The following is a 17,104-nucleotide window of genomic DNA, read 5'->3' on the forward strand; positions in this document are numbered from 1 at the left end:
TAAACCTAAATATGCATTTATTTATAAAGGCATAAATTGTTTTTTAATAAATGATAATCAGTGTACAAGATTTGCAGTGATCATACCTTGATATGAAAGCTGTCTAAAAGTGCCTGGTTTTCATTTGCAGAACACTCATATCCCAAGAATCACATCCACATGTGCTCCAAAGTATTTGAGTTATGTTTAATGCCATTTATAGCACAATAACTGTTTTCCATATCTACTTACACTTTCTAATGTCAGTTGTATTTAAATTCTATTGTTTCTGTCCCTTCTAATTCTTTACAGCAGAGCAGAAAGACAGCTGGGTGGAGCAGGGTTCTTCTAGAACTTAGGCGTAAAATAAACGTGTATGGACATTGGAAGCAAGGACAGGCAACATGAGAGGACTACAGAGATGCTATTTGTCACTGTAGGAAGAAAATTCATGCAGCCAAATCTCAATTACAGTACAAGCTGGCCAGCACTATGAAAGACAACAAAAAGGGCTTTTTAAAATATGTTAACAGCAAAAGGAGAATCAGAGGAAGACCCTGGTAATTACAGGCCTGTCAATCTCACTTCAATGACTGGTACAATTATGGAGAAATTTATTCTGGGAGTTACTGTGAAACACTTGAGAGACAACACAGTCATTGCCCATATCCAGCACAGATGTGCGAGAAGAAAGTCCTGTTTAAGTAAGTTAATTTCTGTTTATGACAAGGTCATCAATCTAGTTGGCCATGGGAAGCCAGTAGGTGTGGTTTCTTTTTGGATTTTAGCAAAGATTTTTGGTACTGTCTCTCACAGCATCCTTCTGTATAAAATATCCAGCACACAGCTAGGTGAGTCCATAATATGTTCGGTGAGCAACTGGCTGATGGGTTGGGCTCGAAGCATTATAGTAAATGTGGTTACATCAGGCTGGCAACCAGTCACTAGTTGGGTTTGCTAGTGCTCAATTTTAGGCCCAATTCTCTTTAAAGTTTTTATAAATGATATGGATGCAGGAATTGAAGGTACATTAAGTGAGTTTGCCAAATATATTAGATTAGAATGAGCTGTGGCTGAGGTCACTTGGTTTAGTTTGGAGAACAGAAGTCTGAAGGGTGACCTCATCGCAGTCTACAGCTCTCTCAAGAGGGACAGAGAATTGGGAAATGATGATATCTTCTCTCTGGTGACCAGAGGGATAAGGCATGGGGAAAGAGAATGAAGCTGCCTCAGGGGAAGTTCAGACTGGACATTAAGAAAACGTGCTTCACTGCAAGAGTGGTCAGTCACTAGGACAGAGTCCCCAGGGAAGTGGTCACAGCACCAAGGCTGTCAGAGTTCAAGGTGTGTCTGAGTGATGGTCTTAGTTATATGGTTTAGTTTTAGGTAGTCCCACGAGGAGCAGGGAGTTGGACTTGATGATCCTTATTGGTCCCTTTCAACTTGAGATATTCTATGATTCTAATAGAAGTGACAGAAGGGAGGTAAGAATGTGGAGAATCTGAACAGAAATATAAATTTATAATAAAGGGAGTAAGTGTGAAGGAAAGTGAGAGAGAACAAAAATTTAAGAAATAGTTGAAGTGCTTGTCATATCCTAACTTCATTAACACTTTTAGTAAAGCATGTTATTTAATGCAATTTGGGGAAATTTGTGAAAGCTTCTGATATTAAGGTGTTGTTTTATGACTTGTAAACTCTTACCAGTAACATGTGTATTGCTAGTTGTTTCATAATTGCTCAGAATGATTTAGTTAATAGAGTGCCTGCCTCTGCAGTCATGAAGCATCATTTATATCTAATTATGCTATCTGAACACAAGTAAGCTGAACACTGTGGTATTGTAGTGTTTAGAAAAAAAAAAAAAAAAAAAAAGAAACACATTAGTATGTGAAATACTTGCAATATTCTTAATTATTCTTTAAATTGAATTATTGACTTAGGAAAAAGGGTACCTTGTGCAAATCGATGTATGTGGGATTTGATTTACTGGATATCTAAATGCTTTCATGGGTTTATGATTTCCACCTAAATTTCAAATTGAAGGTAAAGTCATATTTTTTATAATGTTTATTTTGTGGTGGTACCACCATCACTCTATAAGGTATTATATACTTAATAAATATTTGGAAAGCTTTCAGTACAAAATAGATTATTTTACCAAATATTTATACATATGCTTATATCCATTTTTTTACCTCAGTGTCTATTGAGTTAGGCCCATGGCTGTATAGATTATGTCTTTGCAATCTCAAGCCTTGCTGAGTACAAAATCATCCAAAGCTCATCCAGGCAGTATCTTGTTATATGAAGTGGATTCCATTCTATTGATTCTCTCCATTGGAGTTATATTAGCCTGCTCCACTAGTCATTCTTTCTCCAACTAGTTATGACCACAGTAATTCTGTAAACTGCTTTCGTCTTTACTGGTTTCTACTATTCATCAAATAGACACATCACATATAAAAATATGTCCGCTTGAAGCTGCCAACAGCAGAGTTCTTAAAAATACCTCTAAACTTTTCTTCAGTGTTTGAGTTTTACAGACAAAAAAATCAAGCCCACTCACCTTAGATACACATAGGTATAGTTATTCTGCCCAGAAATTTTACATCATAAATGTATATTTCTTCCAGTTTATGTTGAAACCACTTTTTTAAAGTGATATACGTATAAGCATACCAAAGTATAAAGTTATATTTAAATTGATTTTAAACTGTCCCTGTATTCCCTGTGTCTGCTTGTCTTTTTTTTCTTGTAGAATATTTTTTCCATTATTTTATAGGCATTCATTCATCTGGTCCTCCTTCCCGTATCTGAGAGAGGTCAATTGTTTCCATTTATTTTTTTTTTTATATTTTTTTTTTTTTTTTTACTGTGCTGTGTAGTCACTGGAAAGACAAAGGCATCTGAAGAAATTTATTTAAGCTTTCAGTGAATAGAATCATCCTCTGCACCATTATTCCACCAAGCATAAGAGAATCCTAGGGTTATTGCAGTTAGGTATGTGAAGTTAGGTGGGATGAATATGGTTCTAAATATCAGAAAGAGAAATGTGAAACTGTATCTTCTCGGTATATTTTGCTTAAGGTTTTGTGGCTGAAGAGCTAAACAGGTGGCCTTATGTCTCACTCATTAAACCTTATCCTTTTTTCTCTCACACACTGTAATTAGATATTTGAAAAATAGTAGTGTGTGTGCTTCAGTTTGTATATTTTCCAAGCCATGTACCATCGCTGTCATCTGTAGTTGATGTAGACTTTGGCAAATCTGATCTGCTGTCATTGTCTTGGTAGATTCCAAATTCCCATTACCCAGAGTGTATTCCATATAAAATGAATCCAATATGTTCTAATAGTCAAGGCAGAAATAGCCCCAAACTTAATTACTGATACATAGTGTAATGATCCTTCAGGAAGTGTTTACACGGACCTGTTCTGTGGTCCATCCTCCTCTTTTGCATCAGGATCTGAAAACTAAGGTAGACACTACAGATACTTCATTCTAATGATGTGTTTTGTCTTCACACAATGTAACACTTTGAGGAGTATGTGACGACTATTCTAATTTACTCAAAGGTAATTTGTTAATGTACTCATCGTCCTCTAAGTGGGGCATAAAGTTTTATGTTCTTCATTAGAGCCAAGACAACATACAAGATGTGTACCACCTGGTTATTAACAGGAGTTGTTGAATACATTGTTGCATGTGAAAAATATCCATGTACAACACATCTTAAAACATTTGAGTATATCTGTAAAGCTGTGTGTACATATTCAAAGATGTGTATCAATAATGAGATTAGTAAGATTTATGAGCTTCATTAGAAGCCTTGTAAGTCTGTTCGGGTCAGTTGTATAGTTATATGTTGAAAGCTTGCTCACCTATTTTTGGTATTAATGATCATATAGGATTTACAACCAGAAAAATACATGATTATTTTCAAGATGACTAATATTTGATAACTAGAATGATAATGAAAGCATGGTCCCTGAAGGTTAGCTTTTATGCTGTAGTAACATTTAATGGTGCTACATTTCTCAACAGGCGGTTTTTCAAACATAGACTGCAGTTACTTAGCTAAATAAACTATTTTACTAGGCAGTCTCCGAATAATACATTAAGAAAGGTTTGTAATCACCTTGACAGAATCCTTAAACTGTAATTGAGACTATTATGTTTGATTATGATCCAGATGTGAAATTTGTGGATGGGTTTTGCCATCATAAATCACCTAAAAGATCACTGTGGATTACAGTGTGTATGCTTGGAAGAGTTACAGTAAAATAGTCTTTAAAACAGAAAGGAATATATGAGATTGTGCCTTGTTAATGCACAAAATGTATTTTATATGATGGCTATGCATAGTATAACATTTTGGAATGTTGTTTGATTCAGGTGTCTTGCTGGATTTTCTGGACAGTTTTGTGAAATAGAAGTTAATGAATGTAATTCATCACCTTGTCTACATGGCTCAACCTGTGAAGATCATATAAATGGATACACTTGTAAATGTCAACAAGGTAATTGGCATCTGACAAAACAATCTTAAACAACGATAGTTTTGAACTATCAGTGTTACTACTGAGAAAAATGGTAAATTATATCACACTCTTTATTTGAATATACCCTGTAAGGTACAAAAAGATGAATGATCTCTTTGACAAGCTTTTGAATGAAATCTAAAGAGAATTAACTAGTCTAATAAGCATGTTAGAAATACTTAAAACTAAAATCAGCTCATCATGTGAGTCTGAAGAATTATCTAGAGGTAAGTTTATTATGTATGATGTTTACTAATGTAATTTACTGACAAAGTAGTCAAGTAGGCACTGTATAGCAACTAGACAATTTAACTAGCTACAGAGTAAGACTGACTGAAAAGAAATGCTGAACATTTTAATTAACATTTATTATTACTGTTGTTGTTACTGTTGCTGTCCCACATAGCTGGCTGGGATGAAAAAAAATCTTCTGAAAAATTAGAAATAGAATGAAAACAAGCACTTTCTAAAAGAAATGAGAGCTGTTCTCTTACGATGACATAAATCAAGTTAAACAGGTCTTGTGATTTAGGAAAGTATAAGGCATTTATTATTAATACAAAATCAAAGATGACAATTAACCTGCATTGTCAAGCAGTCAAAAATTTAATCTCTTCAGGACTACTCACTGTCTCCTGTCGTGTCTGTTAACAAAGAGCCTTTTGTCAACATAAGTAGGGTATAAATTCAGCTACTACTAATTTAAGAATTATATTAGTACCTACCTCCTGAAATTTAAATTTTCAGTTTAAATCTATTGTTTCCTATTTTACTAACCTGCACTGCTGAATATGTTCTTTGATGGTACTGATCCAAGATTTTTAGTGATTATTTTAGAGATTATTTAGATATATTCTGGTAGATAAATGTTCTATTCATCCATGATATCTTCATACATCTGATCTGCTTATTAACTTTGTACTGAGGTATGTTCACTTTGATGGTTTCAATTTGCAAGGAATAAGATCTGGCTAAACTCTCCTGAAGGCAAGTGACAATATATGTATTATACAAAACTCTTCTGCAGTCTTTCTAGCAATCTGTTCATGTAATTTTTACATAGATTCGTATCCATGCTTGTTCTTAATTGAAAAGACATAATTAATTAAATATTAATAAAATCAGATTTTATGTTACATATTTTTTTTCATTCTGAAGTATCCTTAGTGCAGTTTACAAAACTATATGTAACAGATTAAAAAAAAAAAAAAACAAAAAAAAAAAAAAAAAAAATAAAACCCACCAAAGTATGCACGATACTGAAGCAAGAATGTGTATGTGTGTGCACACATGTAATGAGAGTCAATATGGACAGATTATTCATTATTATAACTGGCACTAAGGAAAGATATTCTCATACATAAGGCTTAAATGGAAGTATCTTTGGCTTACTAGACCCTAATTAGGACTAGCTTGCTCACAGATTGATATTTTTATAGTAACTCTTTTTACATCTAAGAGATACTCAGTAATATAGAAGGATGTTATATTCCTAATGTATGAACCACTGAGTGAAAAATTTCTGGACTTTGCCATATGGAGGGTCAGAATTCATGATCATAAAGGCCCCTTCTGTTCTTAAAAGTCTGAGTCACAACCTATCTTCAGCACGGATACACAATGGAAATTCCACATGGATATAATTGTACGTTCCCTTATTCTGTCTGGAACTGCATATGGCCATATACCACTTCACCAATACAGATGACTTAAAAACTTAAAAGATATATTTTTTTATCATTACAGTGCCTCACACAGAATACATTGTAAATTTCAAAATTTTTCTCCTAATTTTTAAACCTAGTAGTACTTTAAGCATATTTGAATATAGACATCTAAAAATTGCTTGCCAGACAAAGACTGTAATTGCTGTCTCTATGTAACTGTACATGGAAATGCTTGATATAAGAAGAAGTTTCTCTTGGGCCTTGGAGCTCACTTATGCTGCTAACATGTTTTAAACACTTTCTAACCCAAGCATAAACTGCCTTTCTTTTACATTTTTTTAAATAATACCATTCATTAGTACAGGTGAAAGATCTCTACAATATTTCTCCACCAGGAAAAGACACAGTGAAGGAACGACATGCATTGGGTATATGCATTATGGTTAAATATCTTGGGTTTTTTTAATTAATGTGGTATTTTCAAATGTTATTTGAGTCTTTGAAACAGCTAAAAATATGAGAATGTTACAACTCAAAAAGAGAGTGAATTTGGAGAGTCAGGGGAAACTTTGGGAGTAATAGCATTTTCAAAATTTGCACAGCTGAAGAAAGGCATTAGAAGATAAATAAAAAGTATCTTCCAGAAACAGAAAGCAAAACTGCTTGGAACAAATCTCCTTCTATTGCAGGCTACTACTGTTCATATATGGTAGGTCTTAGATTTCTTTTATATGCTTCACCTATAGAAATACGGAGACAGGAATGAGTATTTTTAGATCTGTGAAGGCAACTATGGGAAAGAACTTTCCACAAGGCAGGAAGTCTGAGATATCCAGCAACAGATCCACGGCTGTAATTTAATGAAATGGAAAAGAGATAGTAACAAGGCAGATGATTGCAGCTTTCCAAAAACCTCCAGTGAACAAAATGAAGCATGTGGTGACAGCATGTGATACAAGAAAAGGGAATAGATTTAGCTCTGACAAATCCACTCTGTAATGGATCATGAATTTTGTCATCTATTCTCCCAGTAGCGGGCCCCATACCCTTAGAACAATAGATTCATGTTCATGATCTGTGGCTGCAGCTGAAGACTGTTCAGGTGCAGAAGCAGCACACAGAGATGTAAACTATATTCTAACAGCATCCCAGACAGCTCAAAAGCAACAACAGCAACCATTGGAACTAATGGCAGCCTCACAGCTGAAGTCTTCAGCTGGGGCAGGCTGCACTTCTACCAGGACAACTAAAACAGGCCTGGAATGTAACTGGTGGGTCTGTTTGACGGATGCTTAGAGGCAAATGCAGAACAGGGACAATGAGATTTGAATCAGCTGAGGCCTGTTGGGGTTTTTCTGGGGATCTGTGGGCTTTTGTTTATTTGTTTGTTTAGAAATGGGAAAATTTAATTGGATAAATGAGAAATCTGTAATCAGTGGTGGGAGTATAATGGCAGAAGTTCTGGTGTTCTTCAATAACTAGCTATACTTTACAAAATTCTGGGTTTATAATCACCAGACAAATGGGCTGATTCCAGTTCAGCTTAGCCTCCAAGGAGCAAGTTTCAGACAGACTCAAATTACATGATCTAAAAACCAGCTCCTAGAAGAGTTGTTGCCCTCTAGTTTAGGGGTGTATCTAGTTGTAATAGAGATTTTTATACAAAATGCATATCAACAAAAATGCCAGTAATCTGACAATTGAAGAATGAGAAGATGATATTCTGACAGTATTCAAACACAAACTTGTATGTGCTCAGAAATTGTCTTCCTCATTGATCTGATACAGAAATCTGTTTCAGAGTTTCTCCTTTAAACTTTCCCCCTTTATTTTATTTCTGTAACTGTAACTATTTTCATCTATGTAAGCTTCCAGTTTTATTTCCTCAGTATGGTAATAGTGCACAAAATAAATGAACAGGATAAAAAGGTCAAAAATTAAGATAGGCAATTCCATACACTTTCAGTTTAAATTTTGGAAAAAAAATATGGCTTTGGTTATGCTATGCAGATCTGAAATAAGTTAAGAAGTTTGAGGAAGAGTTTTAGCTTTGCTAATTCTTAGCTGCAAGACAGATAAAAATACAGATATTCCTGTAGGTGAATGGAAATATGTGAAGTCATTTATTTCAATAATCATAAAATCATGGAATGGTTTGGGTTTGAAGAGACCATAAAGATCATCTAGTTCCAACCCTCCTTCCATGGGTAGGGACACATTCCAGTAGACCAGGTTGCTCAAAGCCCCATCCAACCTGGCCTTGAACACTTCCAGGGAGGGGACAGCCACAAGTTCTCTGTTTCGGTGTCTCACCACCCTCACAGTGAAGAATTTCTTCCTTATATCTAATCTAAATCTACCCTCTTTCACTTCAAAACCATTACCTGTCTTCCTATCTCTCTACTCCTTGATAAAGAGTCCCTCCCTGTCTTTCCTGGAGGCCCCACTTTAAGTTCTGGAAGGCCTCTATAAAGTCTCCCTAGAGCCTTCTCTTCTCCAGGCTGAACAACACCAACTCTCTCAGCCTCACCTCATAGGGAGGTCCTCCAGCCCCTTGATCATCTCAGTGGCCTCCTCTGAATCCACTCAAGCAGGTCCATATCCTTATTCTGGTGGGGGCACCAGAGCTGAGCAGAGTACTGCGGGTGGGGTCTCACGAGAGTGGAGTAGAGGTGGAGAATCACCTCCCTCAACCTGCTGGCCACATTTCTCTTGATGCAGCCCAGGATATGGTTGGCTTTCTGGGCTGTGAGCACACGTTGATGGGTCATATTCAGTTTTCCATCCACTAATACTCCTAAGTTCTTCTCCACAGGGCTGCTCTCAATCCACTCATCGCCCAGCCTGTATTTGTGCTTGGGATTACCCCAAACTATGTGCAGAATGTTGCACTTTGCCTGGTTGAATTTCATGAGGTTCAGACAGGCCCACCTCTGAAGTCTGTCAAGGTCTCTCTGGATGGCATCCCTTCCCTCCAACCTGTCGACCTCACCACACAGCTTAGTATTGTCAGCAAACCTGCTATCCTGATTGGGGATGGAATAGAGTTCATGTTCATTTTTGGTAGCTGGAGGAGTGCTCTCACTTCTGGGATAACTGCCGCGGTGTCTTTGTGTTTCGGGATCGCTAGCCAGGAGGGGGTGGGGTGTCTGTCGGCGGGTGGTGAGCAATTGCATTGTATATTACCCATTTATTATTTTGTTACTCTTATTAAACTGTTTCTATCTCAACCTGAGAATCTCCCTTTGCTCTCCAAATCCCTCCCCATTCCCAAGTGGAGGGAGGGTGGGCTCAAACCACGACACCTGCTGAGGGTACATTCAATCCCACTGTCCATGTCATCAACCAATATGTCAAAAAGGACCGCTTCCAATACCGACCCTTGTGGAATGCCACTCATCACGGCTCTCCACTTGGACATTGAGCTGTTGACCCCAACTATTTGAGTGCAACCATTGAACAAATTCCTTATCTACCAAGTGGTCCATCCATCAAATCCATGTCTCTCCAATTAAGAGACAAAGATGTCATTTAGGACATTGTCAAATGATTTGCACAAGTCCAGGTAGATGACATCAGTTGCTCTCCCCTTACCCACCAGTGCTGTAACCTCATCAGAGAAAGTCACCAAATTCAGCAGGTACGATTTGCCCTTAGTGAACCCATGTTGGCTGTCACCAATCACCTCCTTATTTTCCATGTGCTCTATCATAGTTTCCAGGAGGATCTGCTCCATGATCTTGTCAGGCACAGAGGTGAGACTGACTGGCCTGTAGTTCCCTGGGTCTTCCTTTTTTCCCCCTTTTTCAAAATGCGGGCTATGTTTCCCCCTTTCAGGTCAGCAGAAACTTCACCAGACTGCCATGACTTCTGAAATATGGTGGATAGTGGCTTAGCCACTTCATCCACCAGTTCCCTCAGGACCCATGATTGCATCTCATCAGGTCCCACGGACTTGTGAACCTTCAGGTTCCTCAGATAGTGTTGAATCTGAACTTTTCCTACAGTGAGTAGTTCATTCATTCTCCCAGTTCCTTCCTTTCCCTTCTGTATCTTTGGTGGTGTGGCTGGAGCCCTTGCCAGTGAAGACTGAGGTAAAAAGCCATTAAGTACCTCAGCTTTCTCCATATCCTGGGTAACCATGTCTCCTGTTTCCTTCCAGAGAGGGTTCACATTTTTCCTAGTCTTTCTTTTATCACTGATGTTCCTATAGAAGACTTCCTTGTTGTCCTTGATGTTCCTGGCCAGATTGAATTCTGTCAGTGCTTTGGCTTTCCTAACGTTATCCATGGCTGCCTGAACAGTTTCTCTGTATTCCTCCAAAGATAAATTCCCTTACTTTCACCCTCTGTAGGCTTTCTTTTTGTGTTTGAGTTTGTCCTGGAGCTCATCGTTCATCTGTGTTGGCCTCTTGTTTTTTTTGTCTGACTTACTCTTTGCTGGGATGCATTGCTCCTGACTTTGGAAGAGGTGATCCTTGAATATTAACCAGCTTTCTTGAGCCCCTCTTCCCTCCAAGACTTCATTCCAAGGTACTCTATGAAGCAGATCCCTGAAGAGGCCAAAGTCTGCTCTCCTGAAGTCCAGCACAGTGAGCTTGCTGTGTTCCCTCCTTGCTGCCCTAAAGATCTTGAACTCCACCATTTCATGCTCACTGCATCCTAAGCTGCCCTTGATCTTCACACTCCCCACTCGCCCCTCCTTCTTGATGAAAAAAAGGTCCAGCACAGCAGCTCTTATCCTTGGCTCCTCCATCAACTGGAGAAGGAAGTCATCATCAATGCATTCCAGGAACCTCTTGGATTGTTTATGCCCTGTTGTGCTGTCCCTCCAACAGATATCTGACTAGCCAAAGTCCCCCATGAGGACCAGGGCTTGTGAATGTGTGGCTGTTCCTATATGGTTATAGAGGCCGTCATCCAGTTGGTCTTTCTGGTAAAGTGGCCTGCAGCAGACCCCCACTATAATGTCACCCTTCCCTGCCCTCCCTTTAGTCCTGACCCATAAGTTCTCAGTTGGCTCCTCATCCATCCCCAGGCAGAGCTCCATGCACTCCAGCTAGTTACTGACATAGAGAATGACACCCGCTCCTCGTCTCCCATGCCTATCCATCCTAAAGAGCCTGTATCCTTCCATCCTAACACTCCAGTCAGTGGAGCCATCACACCACATCTCTGTGATGCCAATAAGATCATACCCTTGCAGGTGTGCACACATGTCCAGCTCCTCTTGTTTATTCCCCATGTTATGTGTTTGCATAGAGGCATTTAAGTTGCATCCCTGCCCCCCTCTGCCCCAAATGAAGCTGATTTAGTGTCTGGAATTCCTTTGTTCTGCTCTTCAAATGCTCTCCTGCTGGCCCATGATCCCACTCCAGTCTCTGGGAATCTACTGCTGTCACTGGCATCAATCTGGTAAGAATGGGATGGATTGAGGTTCCCCTCCCCCAGCAACTTTAATATAAAGCCATCCTCACCACCTTGGCAAGCCAATGCCTGAAGACACTCTTCCCCTTCTCTGACAGATGGACCCCATTAGCCCCCAGTAGACCAGGTTTCTCAAAGTGTATCCCATGGTCTGAGAAACCAAACCCCTGCCTGTAGCACCAGTCCCATAAAAGAATATATTCATGTTTCACTCTTGTTTGCTAATTTACATCTCTACAGAAATAGAAGTAAGCAAATATTAACTTCCCTGATATATGTTCAGTAGAATATAATTGTAAAGTCCATATAATCTGAATTGTGTTTCTTTATTGTAAAACTATTTATTTTCTTTTTTCTCTACTTTGAGAAACAACAGTCTAAAACAGTTCATACCCATTTTATACTATGTATTTATATATATGTGAGGATTGATTATAGTTACCCATAGCTTTTTTTGACTGACACTCAATAAAAGGATTTACATTTTAATAGGTCTTGTGTTTAGGTTTGTTTGTTTTGTTTTGTTTTGTTTTGTTTTGTTTTGTTTTGTTTTGTTTTGTTTTGTTTTGTTTTGTTTTGTTTTGTTTTGTTTTTTTCTGACAGGATGGGAAGGCCTCCATTGTGAGTTGGATGTTGATGAGTGCATATCCGACCCATGCATACATGGCATCTGTGTTCAGAAGGACCCCAGCTCTGGTTACTCCTGCTTTTGCAAGCCAGGATTTGTGGTGAGATGCTTATAATCTTTTTTCTCATTCCCTTAACCTGACTATTCACTGTTGCACAGAAAATACTGTATATTATCCCTTTCCTTTTTAACCTCACTCAGATAAAACCTGACCTTTCTGAAAAATACAGTCTTTAGTAATTGTTATTTCTTTATTTTGTTTGTTTATTTTACTAACAGGAGCTTTCATATTCCAGAGAAATAGTTACCTAGTATCTACAAAAAGTGGAAAAGTGTGAGTGTATATAATGGCTTTGTCAGTCATCAGAATACATTAATATTTTAAACACTTATATTTTTTTTTACATAGGAATTAATATTTTTATTTCACATACTAATTAATATTTTTACATACTAAGAGGACTCGTACTTGAAACTATTGTATACAGACAGATATTTTGAAAACAATTTCCCTGAAACTAAATCAAACAATTCCTTTGAAAGCTTGACCCTGTGGGCTTTGGACCTATGTTTTATTCTCTCTATCATACCAAAATAATTCTTTGAGGGTGGCTAAATGCCACTGTTATATTCATCTAAGGTTGAAATTTCCATGCTGCCACCACCTTTTCATGACAGTTGTTTCTGTACTTGAAGATATGTGGTTGGTACCTGCAATTTAAGCTTGTGCTTTACCCCATCATATTCCATGTTTAACTTTATAGTATCATTTAATAGTTTGGGGTTAGTAACAAGGAGAGAAAGGAGTACACGATTTTTTTTTTTTTTTTTCTTACTTCTTACTTACTTAATTCTTATCTCTACAGCTCTAAGCTTTAAATTGTTATTTGAATACCTTTTTTTTATGACAGTGATGTTTATTTTAATATCTATGCACCATTTATTTGGTGTATTTATGTCTGTCAAATAGAGGGAACAGATTATTGCAAGTAAGATTCAGGTTTACCTTCATATTCTCTTTGCAACCAAGTCAAGAAAGAAATAAATAACTTTTCAGACCTTAGCCAGTTTCAGGGCTTCTTTCTACAGCATAAGATTCTCATTTATGGTCAATAAGGGAAAACTAACAAAGCAATAGCATGGAAAAAAAGTTTTTCTAAAAAGTGAAACACACTTCTGTCTTCACTTCTTCTCAGGCACAATATTAATCTCTCTCCCATGACCATTCTCTCAAGGAGATCCCCAGTACATACCAGCACATGTCAAGGAGCACAACTGTCAAGTGGGCTGCTCCACAAGGGAAGGCAGGCCAGGAGCCAAGAGCAGCAAGGTAGACAGGGGCAATGATGCAAGGATTCCCACAGCACCTGAGCATGGAAAGCAAAGCAAGACCAGTGATGGTGGTATCCATCCAGAAGGTTCTCCCAGAAGTCCAGGTACTGCCAGACAAGTCCATGATCATGAAGCAAGTCTAAGGTTAAGCCAGGAAGTCAAGGCAGCAAGGCAAGTTCAGGATCAACAAAGTACTGGGCTTACTATATCAGGCTTTAGCTTCATTGTAAGCTCAGTCAAGGACCAAGGGTAAGGGCTTGAGATTAAATGCAGCTTCTGAGCTCAAGTATGAAGCCCCAGATGAGACATCTCACACATCTTTCTCACAGCTTAGTTCTTTTCACATCAGGCTGGACTGAGGTTACACAGCTGCACCATATCAGAGCTGAACTTGAGCACAGGGAGCTGAACCTATAAGTGTGCAGGAACAGGTTGCAGAGCTGGATTGCAGAAAATTATGAAGCTGATCAGGGCCTTGACAATAATATGTTCAAGTCTAAAATACCAGAAGACTGTTGTTAGTGCTCTTGCCACAGGACATTTCTAAGTCCTCCACATGCACCCTCCTAACCATTCAGAGTGGAACTTCCAATTCTAATCAAACTTCATACCAAGTGGTCCATCATTAGTAGTAAATGAGGAAATTTTGGTGCAAACATGGAACCAAATAATAGGCTTTATATGTTACCTTTATAGGTAACTGAAACTGCAATATTTTCGGGAACTTTTACATCCACTTCCAGAATAAAAGGTTATAAATTCCCTGAGTCTGCATCCATATTTGCCACAATCCTAAACATGGAGAAAGGATTCAGTGTAACCTTGTTAACCTCAATATAGTTGTAAATCTTTCCTAGACTCAGAAGACTCATTATATCTGAACTCAGCAGTGGGAAAGCATCCCAGGGTTTGTTTGGGTTTTTTTGGCTAAGACTCACTTCTGGTGTTAATTTAAATGAGAAAAAATATAATATCCCATGCGTTCTAGATTTAAAGAATACCAGTTCCACCAACTTCCTTCTTTATTTTTCCTCCCCTATTTGCTTACAATGTAAGCAAAGTCTGGGACCAGTAAGTTCTTTATTTATGTAAGATATCCTTATAAAAATCAACATAGAAAGGATTGTGTGGAGGCAGAGGTTTTCTCTAAATAAAGTAAACTTTTCTCAAATTCCTCTGGGGGATAATAGAGGGAGGGCAAAGGTCAGTTTGGATGTGGCAATGAATTCATATCTCTCTTGTACTGGGAAGCCCAGAACAGGATGCCGTATTCCAGGTGTGGCCTTATGAGTGCTGAGTAGATGTGAGGGATCACCTCCCTCAGCCTGTTGGTAATGGTTTTCCTAATGCAGCCAATGATTTTCTTGGTCTTCTTCGCTACAAGTGCACATTGCTGGCTCGTATAATTTGTTGTCCACCAAGACCCCTAGATCCTTCTCTGCAAATCTGCTTTCTAGTGTGTCAGCCCCCCATCAGGTACAGGGGCAAGGGGTTCTTCCATCCCAGGTACAAGACTTTGCATGTCCCTCTACTGAGGTTCCTGATGTTCCTGTCAGCACAATTCTCTGGCCTCTCAAGGTCAGCATAAATGTAATATATCTGGCATGTCAATAACTCTTCCCAATTTTGTATCATGTGAAAACTTGCTGAGGGTGCACTCTGTCATGTCATCCATTACTACAGAGATTAAGTATTATTGGACCTAGTATGAACCCCTGGGGTACGTTATTAATGACTGGTCTCCAGCAGGGCATCATGTTGCTGATCACTGAACACAGACCTTCGAGGATGGCAGTTCAGCCAGTTTTCATTCCATCTCACTGTCCACTCATCTAGTCCATACTTTTGTCAGCTTGTCTGTGAGAATGTTATGACCGAAAGTGTTGAAAGCCTCACTGAAGTTGAGACAGACAGCATCCACTGCTCTCTCTTCATCCACCAAGCCAGTCATATCTTCATAGAGGGCTTCTGGGTTGGTAAAGCACTATATCTCCTTCATAGCTCTATGCGAACTATTCCTAATCACCCTCTTGTCCTTCCTGTGCCTAGTAATGGTTTCCAGGTGTCATTGTTTCATCAGCCTCCCAGGAAATGAAGTGAGGCTGACTGGCCTGTAGTCCTCTGGATCTTCCTTTTTGCCTTTCTTGAAGACAGGAGTGACATATGCATTCTTCCGGTCACCAGGAGTTTCTCCCACTTGCAGTGACTATTTGCCCACAATTTTGTAAAATTGGTATTTATCATAAAGGCTAGGTAGGTTGAAAATAGATTTTACTAATGCATATAATATGTCTAAATTTACTGACAGACTATCTCAAGAAGGAAGGGACTAGCCCATTGGAATGAATGAAATTTCTTTGTAGGGTGCTTTCTACAGAGTACCATGGATACTTCCCCACAGTCCATAGCACCTACTCTCTTTTTGTCTTCAAAAGCAGGCTAGCATTCAAAGCAAGGCGAAGTGACAATGAAGGATATATCAGTTGAGAGACAGAGGTTTTTTATACAGAAAACAGTCATATACACGTTAAAATAATCTAATTTTTTTCATTAAATATTTACACTTAACCTGCATGAACAATTGTGACGGAGTAGATAAATTACACTATTTTTTTAGTATTTATTCCTCACAAAAAAAACATCTTCTGAATGCCAAATAAAACCTTGAGAGAGGAAGCTTAAAATCTGTATAAAGAAATTATTTTTTCACTCAGTGTAAAGTTCATTGGTTCAGTGTTGCATGATTGTGTAGAGACAAAAAGTACAAATAAGTCCAAAAATGTGTTAAAAGGAGGATAGGTTCACCATTATTCAAATTAATCTTCAGAATATTACTCTGGCTTAGGGAGTCTTTGAATTACTCGTTGCCAGAAGTTGGAATGGTATATTTGGTGAACTATCAGATGCAAACTCTGCTTGTTTTCTTCCTGTATTCTTCCCCAAGTATTCATTAATAGTTCACTGATGATGGAGCTAGATAGATATTTGACCCATGGGGTCAGCTTTTCTATTAGTACATGGCTTGGGTGTTAACTGTATAGTATGTTGCAGAACAAGCCCTTACAGAAGAAAACGTAACAAAACTTTGAAGTAGCTGGAACTGAAGATGTACTGTATTTGCCTTTATTCCATTATTCACTGTTCCATCTTCAGTCTCTCAGATTCCACTATGCTTTGGGAAGTCCATATTAGACAAAACATGAAAATGAAAATAGAAAAAATGTTTAACACAACTTTCTTCAGTATGAAAGATAAGGATTTAGGGTCTAAACAACTCAAGATGTGCATTTTGTAGGCCCCAATATGTTCTGGTTCCTAACCGTGAGTAAATGTGGTGTGGAAACAGTGGAACTCCCAGAGAAATAAATATTCAAGGAACTCCAGATACAGCGTGTGTTAAGTAAAACTTCTTTAGTCTATGTATGTATAGTTGTCTGAAATATGGATCATAAAGTATAGATCATGAAGTTTCTCATAAATTTTGAGAAGCATAGCTAGTGGGATATGGATGTCCTGGTTTTGCCTGGG

At 38.2% G+C, this 17,104-nt stretch overlaps 1 protein-coding gene across 1 annotated transcript in view; it reads left to right on the top strand.

Moving 5' to 3' along the window:
* EYS (eyes shut homolog) overlaps positions 1-17,104 on the top strand; it is a 1,055,438-nt gene that overhangs the window by 625,404 nt on the left and 412,930 nt on the right. The window contains exons 31-32 of the mRNA XM_033002767.2: positions 4,378-4,502; positions 12,220-12,344. Of these exons, the coding sequence (XP_032858658.1) occupies positions 4,378-4,502; positions 12,220-12,344 (250 nt within the window). The remainder of the gene's footprint in view (positions 1-4,377; positions 4,503-12,219; positions 12,345-17,104) is intronic.

Source organism: Tyto alba, unplaced genomic scaffold (genome assembly GCF_018691265.1).
Source record: "Tyto alba isolate M040663 unplaced genomic scaffold, T.alba_DEE_v4.0 Super-Scaffold_40, whole genome shotgun sequence".
NCBI lineage: Eukaryota > Metazoa > Chordata > Aves > Strigiformes > Tytonidae > Tyto > Tyto alba.